Here is a 19,737-nt window from a genome sequence, read left to right as displayed (position 1 = left end):
AAATAAGGGACACTGTGTTTTTATGGACAGGGAATTTTCTAGGATTGGATGACAGAAATACTTACGGTTCAAAGAAAGTCTATAAATAGAAATATGCTTCAACTGTTAGCATTACTACTTTCACGGGGATGGTAATTTGCTTTCCAATAACCCATCAATAACTAACTTATAAGACTCTCTGAAACAGTACATTTCAAACAGTGTCTGACCTTCAGTGGCTCAAACAACCAGTTTATCAAGGGTGATCATAAATTACGATATAAACCAAATTATTGTTAAAATAAGCACGTGTAAATGTCATCTGTAAATGCAGGTTTTATAACAAACACTCAAGAGTTTAGAACAAAATAGAGCATGAAAAGGCTGGGGATTTTTAGCTCAGTGGTGCTACCGCCTGCCTCACAACTGCAAGGTCCTGAGTTCCATTCCCAGTACCCACCCCACGAAAAAACTTAACAAAGTAGAGCAAGAAGGCTGAAGGAGTAAGGTTCACCCAGAGTCCCCACTGCTTTTGTGCACATCTAGAAGGACAGTCGGGTTGGGTGGGGTTGGGGAACCAGCTGGAGTCCCAGTGTGTGGATCAACTTTTCCCTCTAGCACGGAACAAGGTAGTGGAAATCTTCCCATGAGACATGGAGAAATAACCACTGTCCTCCAGGATATCCTAACCACACACCCTATAACCAGTTCAAGATGGTCATGCTAACAACCTGTGGGTGGAAGAGGCAGTCTGTCACAGTGGACACACTCAGCCAGTCTCTCTGTCCTCCAGGAGGCACTGTGGGGGAAAGCCGGGATGCGGTAGGGAACATGGACAAACCCATCACCACTTTATTGGGCTTAGAAGAGGACATGCTATCCATATACAGTACATACAGTACACAAATCTAAGAGGTTTTTTTAAAAAAATCCTTTTTAATCCTCTTAATTATTCAGTTCAAAACAATAATATGAAGAGAGCAAAAGGCCAATTCAGGACTACCTAAGGCTGACTAGTTGCTAAGAAAGGTTCAGGAAATGACCAGAGGGAAAAAATATGATGTAAAGATTCAGGTAAAAATTAAAATCAATCCACTGTAACTAGCATAAAAGGATAACTGCTCCACTTGTTAGTTTTTCTTTTATATTACTGTATGTTTACAGTTCTTGTGTGGTCTTGGTACACGTATGTAACACATCTAAATACCTTTCTTTTCATCCTAAAACATAAAATAACCACTGGACATTTTACTTTGAATGTGATTCCTAGAATATACAAACTAATGGATAGGTTAGATCTATGTCTATTAGCAGATGTGCTGTACTTTTCCATCAGAGAAAAAGGGTGCACAGTAAATTTCCAGAGGAGCAGGCTTGGGGTAGTTGTCCGGATTCCCGACTCAGCTTGGGAAAACAATCTAATGAGACTCCGTAACTCTTGGGCCTAGAGAGCAGAATGATAAAGAAGGAAGCTGGAGATAAATTACAATCCCTTTGGAAAGTTCTTGAAGGGAATCAAACACAGTTGCAGGCTCAGAACAAGAGACCCTGACAGAAGAAGATAACCAAGGAATGACCCTAGTGATGTGACTGCTGCACAGGTGGGGGTAGGGAATTACAGATGCATTCTTAATCTGGGCTAGAGCAGACTGGCAGCCAGTGAGAGGACAACAGGTGTTCCCTACTGGGGAAGGAAGTAGTTTACTGCACCATGCAGTGTAGGAGGCAGGGGGAGCAATGTGCCTCATAGCTTCTGATTTTGCTGTTTCTAGATCATCTTTTTGGGACTTTAACTCTCCCACACAGTGTAGATGTACTACATTTCTACTGCCTTGAGACAGTTATGACCCACGGGATGTAAGTGATAATAAGATTAATATTAAGACATTTACAGGAAAAAGTTACCGTTAGTATTTTTAATCTTGGATGACTGTCTTATTTATGAAAGAAAAAAAAAGCTGTAGTCAGCTACACAGCACAGACAACAATCTAAGAGGACTGCACCTTCGTAAAGAATCACACCAGGCATGTTACAGGTGCACACCTGTAACTCCAGCTACTCAAGAGGCTGAGAAACACACAATGTCTGTCCATGGTTAGCATAGACTCACTTTTCTCCCCAAATAGTTTTTGATTCCAGGTTGATGAACCAACTGTGTACTAATTCTCACAAGTGAGTTAATAGAAACTGACAACTCCCTGAAGTCACAAGCCCTGCATGTGTGTTATTACTCTGGACCTGGTGGTTCTCGTTCTGAGAGTCCCCTGCCAGCCCTGTGCACCAGGTTTGAGTTCCTGTGCTCTCCTTGTAAGCTCTGCTCCAACTAACCGCAGACATCAGGGGTCTGCATCTCTCCCTCTCTAGTTGAATGCTCATGGGCTGCAGAAGCTCTCTGGGGTTTGAGGAAGTGATTTCCTCCTCAGAGAGGGTATAGGTTGTAACTATCACACGAAAGCAGAGAAAGGGAAAGAATGGGAGTAAGGATGAGGAGATGGTGCCAGAACAAGAGTGGCAGACGGAGGAGAAACTGAAAATGAACCTTTGCCTCTAGGCCTTCCAAGGTCCAAGGACCAAGGACCAAGGACCAAGGAGGGTGAGAATGAAGTCAGCAGAATGAGGTGGAAGAGACATCTATCTTTCGGTTCTCGAAAACATCATCTCTAGAACAGATTTATCTCCTGATTTTGACACAGATACACTATGACTTCAGATACAAGGACTAACTACTATACCCCCAATATCTTGGAAATTACTGGATTCAGTTCTTTAATGTTGCTAGTAGAATATCACCTGCACCCACAAATAGCAAAGGACTTTCTGAAGGTACTGTGCAGCTAGGACTTGAAGCTAGCAAGGCACAAAGGAGAGTGACTTATAATAGTCCTTTAGCACTGTCAGGAAATTAAGAAAACAGTGGGAGGGCTCCAAGTTAAGGGCAGGGATGAGAAGGGAAGTAGGATGCGGAGGGAAAGTGAGCTCAGGCTGTGGTACACAGAAGAACGGTAACATCTAAGGCCAGCAGTGGTACCAAGATGGCCCATGATACGGTCCTAGCTGAGCTGTTCCTGAGCAGAAAGCGGTATGAGACAGAAGGTGCTGTCCCTGGGGGCTTGGGACATGGGACACATGGAGGACACACTCCTGGGCAAACCCACTGAAGTTCTGCCTGAGACTACCTGTAGCGCTGCTTCCTGTGCTGGTGGATCTGCAAACAACACATTTTCCTCTTTAATTTCCTTTTTTTGAGACGGGGTCTCATTACCTAACATGGGCTGGTTTGAACTTGCAGGCTTCAAGTGATCCTTCTGCTTCACCCTCCTGAGTAGCTGGAGCTGTAAGGATGTGCTGCTATGGCTTCTTACTTTTGTAAGCACAAGTACACTTAAAACAAGCAAACAGTAAGTGCCCTGGGACGACACAGGGGAATGGCAGAGCCAGCAGACAGCCTCAGGCGCCCTGGCCTTCACCATCACACAATGCTGCACCCCTGTCTTTGGGGAATTAAATCAATCAGGCAGCAGCTAATTAAAACATGGAACATTCAGAATTGCAGTGCAATTTAAAACTATCACTCACAGATCTGATGACATGGGGAAGCTTGTTAAATAAGGCAGTGCATAAATTTAATGTACAGCACAATCCTACTTTTGACAAAACAGTGGGAAAAAAATAAACCAAAACTAAGTCAAAGTGTACCCAAACAAGCCCCACAGGCAAAAACGGTGGAAAAAGTCAGAGAAAAAAAGAGCCGAAAGAAATATGGCAAAACTCATCAACTTCTTAGGCAGACTACAGCTGAGAAAATTACGAGCGATTTATTTTCTATTTTATGTAATAAATCTATACTGCTTCCATGAAATTATACATCACAACAACAAAACCAAACGAAGCAGCCAAGAAGAGTACTAAGAACCAGGTTTTACAAGCCCTGCAGGGCCTGACTGGGGACCAGGACTCTCGGAAAGTCTGGGGCAAAGGTGGCATGGAAAGGGTGGAAAGGCCACCTGAAGCAGGTGGACCAGATTCCCTCCCTTCTCATGCCCACAAGCCGGCTGTCCTGTACGCTAGGCCCCTTATGGCCGCTGTTTCTCCACTCTTCTCAAAGGCCAAGGTTTGCTCTCTGGACAAGTTGTAGACTTAGGGGATTGAGTAATTACTTAAACAGAGAACATACGCAGGCTTCTGTCCTACTCTTTGAAGTACTGGTAGCTGGGCTTATATATTCTCTAAATGGGAAATCAAGAAGTTCAAGTGAAATTTAAAATATACGGACACTGACAGGTTCCCCTAAGTTTGACAGCTTTCTGAAGAACACTATCAGCAAAGCTTTGTTCATGAATCCTGCCCTGGCCTTTCTAATGCTTATCCATCACTAGCTTGGAAATATTTCACAGTATCTAGAGGATGCTTAAATTAGAAGTGTGCATTTTGGGATATAGTGGTTAGTGTTCTACTAATCTGTTCCTGCAGGCCAGCTAGAGATTCCCACTTTACAAAGCTTGTTTAGTATAAATTCACAGACACACACAGGCAAAAACATTTTGTTGAGACTGCCAGGTTTTAGATGCTTCTAAAAAGACTTCTACACTTAAAACCACTTTGAAAAGTGACGCAAATACAGGCGATAAAGTGATTAGATGGACAAAGAATGAGAATATTTTCATCATTAATAGTTCAGATTCTGAATGTGATATCAAGAGCACTGTGCGTATATAAAGATTTGTGCTTCTGGAGTGCTGTGTGGTATAAATCATGTGCTTAGGGGTTGGGGTGCTGCTCAGCAGGTGTTTGCCTAGCACGCGTTTGACACCCAGTACTGAGCAAGTGTGCACGGTTCCTGTGCGCACACAAACACACACGTGCGCGTGCCACACACAGCTTAAACACAAAACAAAATCAATAAAAGTCACAATAAAAATAGAATTAATTTTTTCTGACACACTGAATTATATCTGTCCAGCAGCTGTATCAAATTATGAGTGGATATTCGGTGCCCGGTTAAGTGCCTAATAAACCATTTGCGATTTCTTTCAAATTTCTGGGATTTAAATACTAGTGTAACAAAAGCAACGAAGTAAGCATTTTTACTTTGTTAATGAAATATGAGTGTCTGATAAAGTAAATGAAAACAGTCTTTGATAAATTGACCACATATACTTGTACCTTAATATATAAAAAAATGTATTTATTGGTTGTATTCCTCTCTAAACTAAATAAATCTACCTATAAACACAATCTGCTCTAATGTTTGTATCTTTCAAATATTTCATTTTTTCCAAGAAGTGTAACCCACAGATTTGGCTGAAGAGTCTGAACTGTTTCTAGAAAAAAATGTTTTTTATGTTTATCTTCCTAAGAGTGTTTTTAAGAAATGTTAGGTATTTTCTTGATTTCAGAAGATTTAAAAAATAATTTTTATTATACAAATTTCCTTAAATGTAAATTAGGATTATATTTACATACATATGACATTACATATAATATATAAAAATATATTATGTACAGATTACTTTTTACCTGATTCTACTAAAAATCATTAGCTAGACAAGGACAGAAGAAATAAGGGAATAAGCTAAATTTACTTCTCATATATAGAAATTATAGTATCTACACACAGATAAGTTAAGAAATATCAGTGCAACATAGTATACAGAAGCACTGGATAAATACTGAAAGACTGTTGTAAATCACCCAGTGTGCATTTCTATAGAAAACACTTTGTTTAATGTCTATTTTCTTGGGAATAGTTTTAAGCAATATCAGTATATTTTTACATGTAAATGTTTCTTGCAATTATAAGAAATGTCCTTACATCAGTGCACTGAAAATGACATCATGTCCAAATACACTGGACTTTCAAATTATGACGGGCCTGAGATATGAACACTTTGGGTTACAGCTGGAAATTTAGTTTTGTTTTTTTCCTTGGGTTTATTGTTACTTTTTAGGTATACAATACAGTTACATTCATCACTGAGATCTTGTACCTGTTACATGACGTATCTTGGTTCTCATTTTTTCCCTATTCCCCTGCCCTCCCTTCAGCCCCTCTACCCTTCCCTATTTACAAAGACTTTGTTTCCATGTTTTTTCTTTTCCCTTCTTTCCTTCCCCCTACCCTTCCCACTTCCCCTACTCCTTTAGCCCCTTTCTTCCTATTTCACATTATCAGTTATACAACTGGAACCTTATTTATACTTCTTTTAGTTTTTCATACCAGAGAAACTATTCGGTATTTACATGTCTTATTTAGTTTTAACTTATGACCAAAATCTTGAGGTGTGACCCAAATGCCGGCCACTTGTGCTTCCAGATGGTCTCAGACACAGACTTCACCCTTAAAGAGTTCTGGAAGGAACAGGACAGCATTCTGTCCTGTGTGGGGTTCACTGAGAAATCCTAGGCCTGTGTCTCTCTATGGACCCTGAGATCTGCCTGTGTGCAGGAGAGAGACTTTGAAGGCTGTGTAGAGGGGCCTGATCAAATTGAGTTACAACCAGCCCTCAAGAACGAACTGAGTTTGTAAGTCAAGGGTAATTCTAAACCAATACCTGATTTTTATTCCATTCCTCTATAGGATGGAAAACAACACAAAACAAAACAAAAAACACATCGCTTCTCGGCCTTTTGGCTAAGATCAAGTGCAAAACAAAAAACACTTCAATTTATAAAAGGGGGAGCAAAGAAACTGAAAGAACCAAGCAACATAATCCCTTGCCAACTTTGTGACAGTTCTCCCTCGCAGGGGGCCGCAGTCAGCAGTTGCAATCTCCACTTTACAAGGCATCTCACCCTGATTAACTAGATAGCAAGAGAGCCACAGTGGCAAGGACTTCCTCTACAGAATGAAAATGTAGTATCAGGTGATCTTAGGGTGAATTTGTACCTCCCACTTTACAGTTTGTTGTTCACCATCAAAAAATGACACACTTCAAGCTGTAACAGCAGTTACATTTGTGGCTGGTACAGCTGCAGTCACACAGCTTGTCTTCCAGTGTGTTGCTCATTACTAGGAGGAGTCAAGTAAAGAAATTGAGTAACACAAAGCAGTGACTTAGGCGATTAATGTAACAGAGGCCACACAGAACAAACTCACTTCACGGACCCTGTGAGTTCATGGTAAGACAGCACTTCACCCCCACAAGTGAGACACTATCATCACTTGACTCCTGTTCCTTATAACTTAAAACTGGGCTCCGTAACAACTCAAACCCTAGCATGTGCGAGGCCCCAGAGTGTAACACTACTGGGCAGCTCCTAGAACTCATACGGGTATGTGGATCCACCTCTGCGTATGTGTATGTGTCTGTCTGGGTACAGGAGTGCTATAAAATTAGTAAGAAAAGAGAGGACTGAAAAACCAAGCAAAGGAAACATAACAGGTAGTTCAGAAGTAATTATAATTAGACTAAGAGCATACAACAAAACATTCACTTTCATCGTCCATTCATGATGGTGGCTTGTATGTACTTATAACTGATACGGGTGTGTAATGGACAATGTCATATTCTTGGTCTAGATATTGTACATCCAGGGACTTAGTCTAAGCAAATAATTAGACAAGGTGCAAAATAAATACACACAGATGCGTAATGGGGTGCAACTTATAAGAGCAATAAAGTGACAACAAAATAAATGTCTGCCAGTAGGGGATTAGATAATTATGCAGGTATTAAAAATGACTGATACCCATATTTATTGATAGGAAAACATGTCCCAAAAATGGCTCAGTGAAAAAAATAGTTGGTTATGATCTATATGTATAACAGATATGTTTTCGCTTTTTAAAGTGAACTAGATATGTATGCTTAAGAAATGTCTAGTAGGCTATTGAAACAAAATATTAACATAAATAAAAATATCTTATTTTTATTGGCTTGACTTGTTCTCAAAGTAAACAATGACTGTCAAAATAATAACGAGTTTAAAACATTATTGAAGGAGGCCAAACCCCAAAATGAATTACTGTTTCCAGGTATCAGTAAAGTTAGAAGTTTGTTGGTGAGAGGGAAGGTAAGTTGCGGTAACACTGTAATAGGGGGATTAAAAAGCAGACACGGGCCTGCAGAGATGTTAGTCAGTTGCGATCACTGATTCCCAGGATGGCTTCCCAGGTCAGGTTTGGGACCAGGGTGGGGCCAGCGCTGCGTCCACAGCCTCTGAAGGGTCCCCGAATGCTATGCTCTGCATGGAGGAGGAAGGTATTTGCACTGTGGAAAGGGGCAGACTGGAAGGGAGGGAGGCGAGAGGAATGGAGACCAGTTTACATTCACCGATTATTCAGGCCTTATTCCAAATTTTCTCAAAATGTAAAAGATAGAGGAAGCAGCATTCTTTTCTTCCTGTTTATATAAATCTCTAGGACATAACCACTGACTGACAATTCCCATGGTTTCATAATCCGAGGGGTTCCACCTTTATTTTTTATTCTTTGAATGTTTCACAGATGGATCCTTCACATAAAGCGACTAGAAAAATTATCACCAATGAGTTTACAAATCCCTCTCTTAAAAAATGGACAGGCCTTCTGAGGTCATCTTGATGTGCCATATCATGTGTTCTGAATGATTTTACCCAGAGGAACTAATTTATCAAAAGCTTAAGACTGCAAATGTTAAAAGATTTAGAGCTGTACGTTAGCATAAAAAGCAGAATGCAGTGTTTAGCAAACATGAGTCACAGGCTGCAAAGGAGGGCTCATGTTAGGCAGGCAGTGATGAATGGGATGAGATCTAATCGAAGCTCCACACAAAATGATGGCAAGGGTGTTTTTGCTGCTAGCACTCCTGTTAATATGTATGTAAGGAGGTAGTTTTGGAAACTATACTAAGTCAGAATTAGGGGACAAACTTCTAAAATGAAATCAAGTATTAATACATGCATTTCAATAAACACTTCTAGGCTACAAGTGATTGATACAATTACTGTACTAATCACAAATCTGGATTCTTTTTAACAGCATTGTGACTCACGGGATTTATAGCTGGAAAATACAGGGAATGAATTTAGACTATTTAAAAGACACACAACCACAAGCTACCTCCAAGTTGACCAAAGGGATGCTTTAAAATGCAATTGTGCAGCACTGTGGCTATCATAGCATTAGTGCCAATACAGACCATATCAGCTATATAAAAATATTATAAAAAAGAACACATATTAGAAAACTGTTGTAGTCCTTTAAAAAACCCCCAACACTTTGTGGGTAATAAATCAACCCTAACCTTTTGCTGCTTGCCCCTGTGGGGAATAGCAGAGGTCATGTTTGCTGCCCAGCCCCATTCTTTGGTGTGCATTCACACTGACCTCAGAAGGAGGAAGGGACCTGCGAGGAGGCTTTCGTTCACAGTTGCCGGTGAATAACTAAACACCGTGATGCAGTGGGGAAAACAGGGGAGGAGGAGGACCCTTGGTCCACAAGCATGACTTAAATTAGTGGTGATGATCAGAGTTTGTTGCCAAGTGGGGAAAAATGTGGACGATTTAGTTTGAAGTAGAACAGAGATTAACCATTCTTTAAATGTGAAATTTCCTTGCATTCAAGTAATCTGAAGGAAAATTTAAACTATATTCAATCAGAATATCTGAACTACAACATTTTGGTTTCTACTAGGATCTTTTATTGTGCTTTTAAGATAAAACCACTGACATAGGGTGCAAAACTTTTAAAAAAGGAAAGGTTAGAGACAGAAATATTACTAAATGTGAGTCTCCAGATGGATAATGAGGAAATCTTGACTTTTCATTTAATGTCAGGAATTTTATCAGTTCCATAAATAAACCTGCCATCAACACCCGCATCCTGCCCAGCACTACCGAGCAAGCTTTCTGCTTTTTTGGGAGACTGAGGCAGGAGGATTACCTCAAGTTAAAGCCCAGTCTGGGCTAAACAGTGAGTTTAAGACCAGTATGAACTACATAGCCAGACTCTGTGTCAGAAAACAATATTTCTAGGTCCCAGCATTTTCTACTTTCCTTCTCTTTTGCTAACAACAGTCAGTGCCTTCATGGCCACTCTCTGAATATACCTGGCAGATTCCTGTGCTAGAGATTTTGTATGCTGCTTCTTTCCTGTACTGGAAAGAGCTTCTTTTCTCCGATGAGCGTGGGACTAACTGCACGAATCCACTCATGCTGTCAGGGAGCTCAGTGTAGCCTCACCATCCTGTGTAGCACAGCACTCTCCTCCCTGCTTTCGCTCCTAGACTTCCGCACTTCTCACACAGCATGCACCACCCTCTAAGACTGTTTGTGTTATCACACTCGCTGTCTTTCTCCACTGGCAAGTAAGGTGCACAAAGGTGGGGACAGACTGCTCGGCCTATTTCTGCACGTTAGTTAAGTGCCTTGCACACAGGAGCAGCTCAGGACTGCCGAGGAAATAAACATCCTCATACTTAAGCTCTTGCAAATAAGCCATCACTTTTGCAAAAGACAACTATGTTCAACAAAGGGTGGGCAATTCACAGAAAGGAGCACAAATCATCAGGCAAATAAAAATATCCCTATGTCCTGGGAAATAAAATATTTTGGCAATACACACAAACTTCATGGCTACTGCTTCACATCTTCAGAAATGCAAACATAAACTGTGCTGTTTATGCTTTTTTCTATTCATGTACTTCAATTTCGAAGACTGAGAACAATAAAAGTTTATAGGTAGACTCATATTTCTTGTTACTCTTCTTTGACTCTATTCATAATGCATACAACACACATAACTTGTGGAATGGACAAGACATATAAGCAAGTAGTCTGTGAAATCATTTTAACAAAATTACAAAACAACAAACCAAACACTAAACATAGTAAAGCCAAAAGTCACCCTCTGAATGTTCCCAAAAGAACGCACTTATTTATGAAATGCAGCCTGTCTTTCCTTTTGAAATATTTTGAAAAAGAATTTAAAGGCAAATAAAGGTTTTATTGCTGAAAAGTATAGTCTATGTAATTACAATCTCCATGAAATATGGATTTTTAAATAAGAAATAATGACCACCAAATAGCAGGTGGCCAGTATTTCTCAGTCTTGGTGCTAAAACCCTATTTCCTCTCCAACATCTTGAATCCATCATAAAGAAAAAAACAGGCCCTAAAGATAGAACAGAATCTGAAAACACCTTCACTTTCTAAAGGTCTCAACTAGATCAAGCTGAATGACAATTTTATTAAAGAGAAAAAACATACTATATGGAATGTTTCCGACTTCCCATCACCATATAAATAAATATAACATAGAGGTCTTCTGCTGGTAACAAAGATGTGGTTAACTCAGACCAAGAGCTCCTCTGAAGACAACAGGAGCCTGACAACACACACAGCATCTACACGAGGGTGATGGCTGCTAAGGAGCCTGTAGCGCTGGCAGTATAGGCAGGAGGCACAGGGAGGCGATCCCTGCAGCAGCAGCCACGTCTCCTGAGGGTGCTCATGGGTGCCAGGGGTCAGGAGGAAGGGTCAGTAAACCTGGCAGCAAAGAGGACACAATGGCTTCAAGAGCCCGTGCCCTGGCCCGGAAAACGCCACAATGCGACCTGGATATGGGTCGGCGCTTATAAAAGTGAACAGTGCTATATAATTAAAGTACTGGCACATCACAGAGAAAGCATTATCAAATCAACCAAGTGATGGTATGCTGAGTATCTAGCCCAAAACACACAAAAACATAACTATAAAACCAATAAAACAATCCTCCTAACTCAAGTAAAAAAAAAAAGATTATGTAACAGAAGATGAAACAATCTCACCAGTAAGCCACAAGTTACCAGTTTGGAAAGACATGCTCCCACTGGTGCTATTATTATTTGCGTTTAGAGACAAGCAGGCTTTCCTACACAGAATGGTGTAACAGACTGTGATATTTCTTATCCAAAATATGGGGGACTAGGCTTGTCTTGGATTTTAAATTTTTTTTCAATTTTGGAATATCTGCAGCATGGACTTTACTGGTCGAGCTTCCCTAATCCAAAAATATCAGATGTCCTGAAATCCAAATAGTTCTGCCCCACATCAGTGCTCAGTTTCAAGCTCTGGGGCATGTCAGATTTCCAGTGTTTGGGTTGGGTATCCTCAATCTGTACAGCATCTTGGGTTTTACAGACCAATTTGATATATCATGTATTTAAAAAAAAAAAATCTGTCCTCCAACCCAGTAAATCAGTTTCTAGGAATGAGCTACAAACATGCAAATATGAACACACAGGTATATTCTTTGATACACTGCTCAACAATAGAATGTTGCCTAAGTAAATTATGGTAAATCTATTTCTTGGGTTCTCAAAACGTTAAAAAAAAGGGAGGTAAATTCTTCATAAGTAGGTCAAACATGTTCATAATGAACTAAGTAAATAAACTATTACAGACTAGTGTGTATAACATAACACATTTTATGTGAATACCAACAAAACAACTAAAAGATATTTGTATTACACACACACACACACACACACACACACACAAAATTAATTATCTCAAAAAGAATACATAGGTCTGGGGCTCTGGGAACAGCTAAACTGGGCATCCTACTTCTTATATTCTACACTGTCTGAATTAATTTTAACTAAGACTATAGATGCTAGCTTCGCAATTAACACATTCTGTGCATACTTCTGAAAGTGATATGCTAAAAGAAAAATAGTAACTGTTAGTTATCACAAGAACACATTACTAGATGTTATAGGATATAGTATTATAGAGAGTAAATTTTAAAGGACGGGAAGTAAAGTTGTTTCATCAAAAACGGGTAAATGGGTTTCACTGTCAGAGCTGTTTTGAACCTCATTTTACAATTGATCCTAGATCCTGGGAAGATATGTGTTAAATGAAATAACTTTGAAGCTAATTTCCATATTAATTCTCATAAACTAGCCATGCATACTGAAAATTAACTGTTCTGCAGACTGACATATAAAAGAATCTCTTCAGAAATAATGTTACTGTTTAGCTGAAGCAATAAAAGCCACACTTACAACAAGGAACAGACTGAACAGATCCAAGCTGAGGAAAGGTCATCAGGACAGAAATTCCTGGCAGATCCTTTTGGTTTGGGGGTTCAGTAGTCTGATCTGCCCAAACCACCACTTTTTTCCTCTCCACCAAATTTTCAATTTCTTTGAAGTCAGACTCAAAGGCAGCATTTGATAAGCCAGCTTCTTTCAGTGTGCAATATTGTCTTCTTAGGGTTGGAAGTAAAGCATTCAGAACTCTGTTGTATAGAAGATGATGAGAGAGGAGAGACAAACACTAATTTTTAAATACATCATTTACAGTTCTTTTACATAACACTCAGTATTAGAATATCGTTAAAATGACTTTCTGTTTTATTTTAGAAAATGTTTAGTCGAAAACCTAGACAAGCATAATACATCAAGTACGCACTTTTAAACAATCTTGGATGGGAATTTGAAGAACCTGGCTCTCTTCTTGGATAGTCTTTATTTACTTTTTTGTTTTTGTTTTTTTTTTTGGTACCGGGGATTGAACTCAGGTCCTTGTGCTTGCAAGGCAGGCCAATGAACCGCTGAGCTAAATCCCCGGCCCTTCATTTACTTTTGTTCTTGTCACTTTCTGGAGCAGGCCTGGAAGTCCTCTTTTCTGAGTGTCATTAATTGTGTTGTCATGGCTACCTCAATATCCGGAATCAATTAAAAATATTTACCTTGCATGGTCATTTTGGTTTGGGGAAGAGCCAGAAATTGCCTGGTCCCAGATCTGTGAATCAGGTGGTTGAGGACCTACAGTGATGTTTGAGCCTGTCTTTCTGGTGGATGACAGTGGCAGCATTCGCTGTATTTTTGATCATACTTTGTAAAGACACTCAAAATCTTGCATATCACTGACAGTCAATAGCACTGATGGTATCTTTTCACGTATTAGAGGCCTGTACAGTATTGGTTTGCCCTAAATAGCCGTGACTTTGTATACTAAACCGGTAGCCCCTCACTTCTATAAAGGCAGATGCAAACACGACGATCTTCAAAAGGCTCAGTTCAGATTCACTGAGACAACTAACAGCTGATGTTCCAGCTGAAGTATGGACAAGGCAGTAGGAAAAAGTAACCAGGTGTTAATTTTAACATACAAGGAAACTGCCCGTTGCCCCAGAATGTAAAAATTTAGAGAGATTTTTGGCTGGGGTTGGTGGGGAGAACTCCACTTGTCAAACAGGTAACAAGTACAGCTGGTCTTCTGCATCTCTGGACTTATGTATGGATCCAACCAGGAGTGCAGCAGGAATATTAAAAAACATCCCCCCCAATCCAGTTACAAATAGCAAAACTTGAATTAGGTTTCCAATAAGCACCATGCTGAACCCACAGGAAAGGGGTGTGTTCTGCCCTGCTTCTCACTTCTCAGATTCCCTGTCTCTGGCTCCAACATGTGAACTACCTGCCTTGTGATTCCTTTGCCTACTCTGCTGTGTGACCTACCAGAGCTGTGACTGTACCGGACGGGGAAGACTTCTTCCTCTGTTAGGATTTTCTATATAGCACAGTACAGCTGTTTGTGCAGCAATGCATCCTATTAAGTATTCCAAGGAACCTAGAGATGAGTTAACGCACGCAGAAGGACATATGTGGGTTATTACAAACACTATACCATCTACAGAAGAGACTTAAGCGTGGGTGGACCTGAGTATCACAAGGGTTTTGGAACCAGCCTTCTTCAGGTATTAAGGTACTGATAAAGAGAAAAATTACTTAAAAGTAAATGAAACAATTATTTATTGAGAACTTGAAAAATGAGGTGCTGCTGTCACCTTTGCTGCCAGGACCCCTTGGGGTTGATTCCAGGATGCCCTCAATGTCCAAACTGCAAGTTTCAGCCTGCAGTTATTCCGAACAGCATCCCGGGGCTACCCACACAGGGCTGAAATAAGTCACGAGACAGTGAGCCCCAGAGAGCTGAGGCTGTGCCGAGCTGGGGTTACACCAGGGTGCACCCCATACCCACAGTCTGGCCAGCTGGACTGTGCAGACCTGGAGGCTGGCCTCTTCCACCAGAATGTGGAGCATCTCTCTAGTTCCAGAAGTCATGCATGCTAAGAGTGGCTTTGTGCTAGTTCCTTTGGAAAAGCCTAGAATTTGCGAATGCTAGGCAGAGAGTATTTATTAAGATCAGCTCTCAACAAAAACTCAAGGTCCTTGGCAGGTAACGCAATCTATGCTTTGCTCATAGAAGCGAGAGTTCAGGACTGATTCGGAATCTGATGCTCTTCCCATTACGCCGCACTGTCTCTATGATGCCCTGGGTCACCTATTTCCTAAATCGGTGAGTGGGATCCCTTTTTCCTAAACATTAATCTGTGTGTCTGATACAGTAACTATGCATGGTGAAAATAAGCCATTTTTGCTCTGTGACGTGAACCTTGCAGGCGGTCTGAGTGCTGGCAGACGGACAGGCTGTCTGCTCTAGGAGGTGGGCAGAGGGGGGAGCGTCCATCCAAGGAGGACAGTGCCTTGATGCTTTTGTTTGCTTTTTGAAAAACTGGTAAACTAATACGATTTCCTATAAGTCGAAAGTGTAGGAAATTGACCAGCAGTTATTGAGAATGTTAGAACAGAGTAGATTTCAGAGTGGGAGGAAGTCAGCAGAGAAACAAGTCCCGTTTTCACAGAGCACCAGTGACGCCCAAGCTGCCTAACTCAGCTGAGGTGACAAAACTACTATGCCATGCTTTTAAAAAAAAAGTTTGTTTTTTGAAATTACATGACTTAGATGCTCCTACTGAGCTAGCAGAAAAGGTATTAAAGAGCATCCCATAAAAATCAGGACCCTTGAAATTTAGCAACTTTATTTCAATTAATAGCAAAATCATTCTAGAATTATGAGTAATTAACAATTGCTACACAAAAATCCAATTCATGTTAAGTTCAACTGCTTCACTGGATACAAATTCTTGAATTTTTACTATGTTGCATCTTTTAAGTAAAAATAATGAAATTTTAAAGAAAAACTCTTTAAAAAGTTATGAAGCATTATAAAAAATTAGTTACCAGTAAAGAATCACATCTCATATATTCTCAGTGTCTTCTTGCTGAGGATTCCCTGTTGCTGGCAGGGGAAGTAATACACACCACATATACAAAACACATTTTCTGGCAGTGGAAGAGTAAATTTGCACATTCTGACCACTTTTAGTCTATAATCTGAAACTTTGTGGGACAGGTAAACCCGTATACTTACTCCTCAGTCTGCCTGTGCTGCTGCTCTTGAAGGCAAGCGAGATCTATCATGTGTTTAATTTGTGCTTTCAAATCTTCATTCTGGAGGTGTAAATGGTGAAAACGAAGATCTTTACTCAGTTCCTAGGGAAAATATTGCAAGATACTTCTTAGATTTTTAAGAAAACATTAAAATAGTATTAGTTTAATAAAACTTATTTTATACTGGTGCAAGTAGTTTTAATTTTTTATATAGGTAAAATATGTTCTTGATTTTGAGAGTTCTGGGGTAGGTAATCTATAACTTAGTCTATGTCAGGTGAGTTCAGGGTCTGGTGTTGTGTGAAATGAGTCATTTGCCCACACTTGCTTGTATTATTAGCATCACCCTAGGCAAAAGCAAACTGTTAAATATCGTCAAACCATCTTGCATCTTCCCATTTTCCTAAGCTTCATCTATATAGGGTCACCTGTGCTCAAAACTACAACCTAAAATTACATTTCTTTCCTCAAGCCTAGTAAGACTTGAGTACAAGAAATATCTGCTAAGTGAATTCACAGAAGCAAGAGCAATGATAATCCAGCAACCTTTTCCTGCATCTTTAAATGGGAAGTTTCAGTCCACATAATGAAAAAGATGGATTTAGTTGTCCAGTTTGAATAACTGAGCCAGTGTCAGAGCTACGCCTGGAAACTTCCTCCTAGAAAAACTCCCATGATCCATTTGAGCTTCCCAGTCCAAGGCCCCATTCTGATCCAGCTGAAGACCGATTGTCTAAAATCTCCGCTGTTCTTTCTTTTCTTTTCAAAATACTTCACTAGCAACGGAACTATAACTAAAAACATGTCACACTATTTGTCTGAGATACACTACAGGCAGGATTTATTTACTCAGTTCATGTTAATACATTACGGGACACCGTATGTATTTAAGAAAACTTCTTCCTAAGAAACCGGAATGATATGATTAGAGCACTGGCATAAGTTACGTGAGTTTTAAGGACAGATTTGGTAAAACAAATGCCAGCTTGAGTCACATATGAGGCCTTTGTGGAGATCAGGTTACTTGACTAAAACTTAAAACCTGGGTGAGATGATGCTTTCTTTCCAGTTCCATGCGATCATACTCTTTAGCCACAGTGAAATTGATGCCACACCATTTACAACATTTTTGCACAAAATAGCAAGATTAAAACAAATTATCTACCTGATGAATCCTTAAGTCGTTTGAAATAGATTACTCAATGGAAGCACTACCACATAAAAGGCACTCCTTAAGAATGACAACATTTAAGAGTAACTTAACTCTTCCACCATAAGTAGAAGGAAGGCAAATGTACTAGGTATCAAGTAGAAGGGATGTTTGTTTAGTTAAAAACAGTAAAATAAGTCAGGTAAATCTCAGACAAATGGGGCCATAGTTGTCTTTTTCAAAGATATCTATTCAATAAGAAAGAACAGAAGCTGAAAAGCTCACTTTTCCCAGACTTTCTCTGAACAGACAGACACATGTGTACCTTTGGAATGTGACCATTTTGTCCCAAGAACGCCATCTCCTTTTCCACCTGATGCAGCCAATTGCTATTCTCATCAAACTGCTTCAACTCCTCCTCTCTCTTTTTCTCCAGGTAGCAGCGACGTGTTTTCAGCATCGCAAGTCTATGATCTCGTTTGCAGGTGGCCTGAAACAGTGCCGTGATAATTTTGGATCTCAAGGATTTATTATAAATACTAAATGAGTTAATCTGTGCAAGGCCCTTTGAACCATGTCTGGCACATAGTTAAAGTGAAATGTTCAATAAGGAACCTTTGTTAAAAATTACTTAGTGCACATCTACACAAAATGGAAAAGAATTATCCAACTAAAATTATTTTATAAGTGCTAATAATCAAAACAAAATAGTACAATTCTTAGAATGTAAAGAAAGGTTAGATTTCAGAATTCCACCAGGAACCACACAAAAGGGTTCACAACAATGATATATTAATCCTATGAGACATTCTGCTACTTGGAAATCATTGCATTTGTCAAAAAATATTGGGAATCACTATGTAGTTCAACAGGTTAATGTGGAAACGCAGCAGCAGGCCTCAGAGGTTCACACTCTGGCTGTGGCAGAGGCCTGATTAGGCTGTGAACGCCCTGGGTTCAGGCCCTAGGACACACGGAAACACACACACACGCGCGCGCGCGCACACACACTGCTGGAGGACAAGTTATTTTTTCTTCTCTCTTCAGATGTAATCTTCAGTAAAACCAAGCTTATACTGCACTCAATAAATAGCTAGTTTTGATGACAGTTTAAGAGCTACTGACAAAGTGTTATCAGTGATAAGTTAAGGAATGTTCTATGATCAATTTTTAGTATATTACATCTTCCCCATCTCATAGGGCAAGAAAAAAGTGAGATTCTAAATTTAAAAGCACTCATGGGTAGAGTGTAGCATGGTGATAGTGCTTGCTGATTATGTGTGAGGCCTTCTGTCCCCAGAGCTGCAGAAAGAACAGGAAGAGCCTTTTGGACACCAAGAAATATAAGAATTATAGAGCGTATCTCTACCTATACATACATAATGATTACTTCTGTGAAGGTGGGAAAAGAAAAAACATGTGGGGTGGCAATCTAAGAGTAACGGGTAGTTGCTCATATGATAAAGCCTTATAACAAATAACATGGGGTACAGGGGTGTACCTCAGTTGTATAGTGTTTGCCTAGCATGCATGAAGCCCCAAGTTGAAGCCCCACATCAAAAAACAAAACAAAAACCAGGTCTCTATTAATGTATCCTATGTATTCTGTACTTTAGAAAATGCAACTACATTTCATTAATGAACACCAAAACTGGAAATATGTACTGAGTATTTTGTTTTTTTTTGTTTTTTTTTGTTTTTTTGGTACCGGGGATTAAACTCAGGTCCTTGCGCTTGCAAGGCAGGCCACCAAACCGCTGAGCTAAATCCCTGGCCCTTCGTATTGAGTATTTTTGAAATGTTTACTTCTCTGCTATCTGGTAATTTATAGCTTCACAGGCATGGGCATATCCTGACTTCACATTGTTCAGACTCATGCTTCTTGAATTCACATTTTTTCAGGGCAGCACTAGACCAGGTCATCCTTTCTCATAGTCTCCCTGTGGGACGCCTGTGACGAACGCAAGATTTCTCATTACACAAAGTCTGTCCTCAGGGAACAGCACCTTGCTCTGGACGCCACCTCTTTGTGACACATTTAGTGAGACTTTCTCAGCTATTTGCCTGTTCCTTAATCTGTCTTCTGAACATGAAAATCAGCATAGATCACCAGAACACAGGCGCTGGCTCAGCTCACTACAGTTCAGATCACAGCTCACGAGGAGCGTGTGTGACTTTGGACAACACGACTGCCACATGCCTTGATTTCCTTATCCTGATTAGGAGGATATTACACATCTCACGGTTCCTGAGAATTTAATGAGTTAGTGTGGGTAAAGGGCTAAGACACTGGCTAATACTGCATTTAAAGTGACTGTTTAGTGGAAAAAAAACACTTCTGGAAATTTTTCTCATTTGGATACTTTTTTGGTAGTCTTTATTTCTTTCATCTTCCATTCCTT

The 19,737-nt window shown here is 40.0% G+C and overlaps 1 protein-coding gene across 6 annotated transcripts in view; it reads right to left on the bottom strand.

The window, feature by feature from the left end:
* Kif18a (kinesin family member 18A) overlaps positions 1–19,737 on the bottom strand; it is a 53,267-nt gene that overhangs the window by 11,047 nt on the left and 22,483 nt on the right. For all 6 annotated transcript variants that reach the window (XM_010640444.3, XM_010640445.2, XM_010640441.2 and 3 more), the window contains 3 exons: positions 17,661–17,825; positions 16,166–16,287; positions 12,949–13,184 (listed from right to left, as the gene is read on the bottom strand). In XM_010640444.3, the coding sequence (XP_010638746.2) occupies positions 12,949–13,184; positions 16,166–16,287; positions 17,661–17,825 (523 nt within the window). The remainder of the gene's footprint in view (positions 1–12,948; positions 13,185–16,165; positions 16,288–17,660; positions 17,826–19,737) is intronic.

The sequence above is a fragment of the Fukomys damarensis genome, unplaced genomic scaffold (genome assembly GCF_012274545.1).
Source record: "Fukomys damarensis isolate Sample0158 unplaced genomic scaffold, DMR_v1.0_HiC HiC_scaffold_16, whole genome shotgun sequence".
NCBI classification, from domain to species: Eukaryota; Metazoa; Chordata; class Mammalia; order Rodentia; family Bathyergidae; genus Fukomys; species Fukomys damarensis.
Note: the sequence above shows the minus strand (reverse complement) of the source record. Positions and strands in the feature narration are given on the sequence as shown.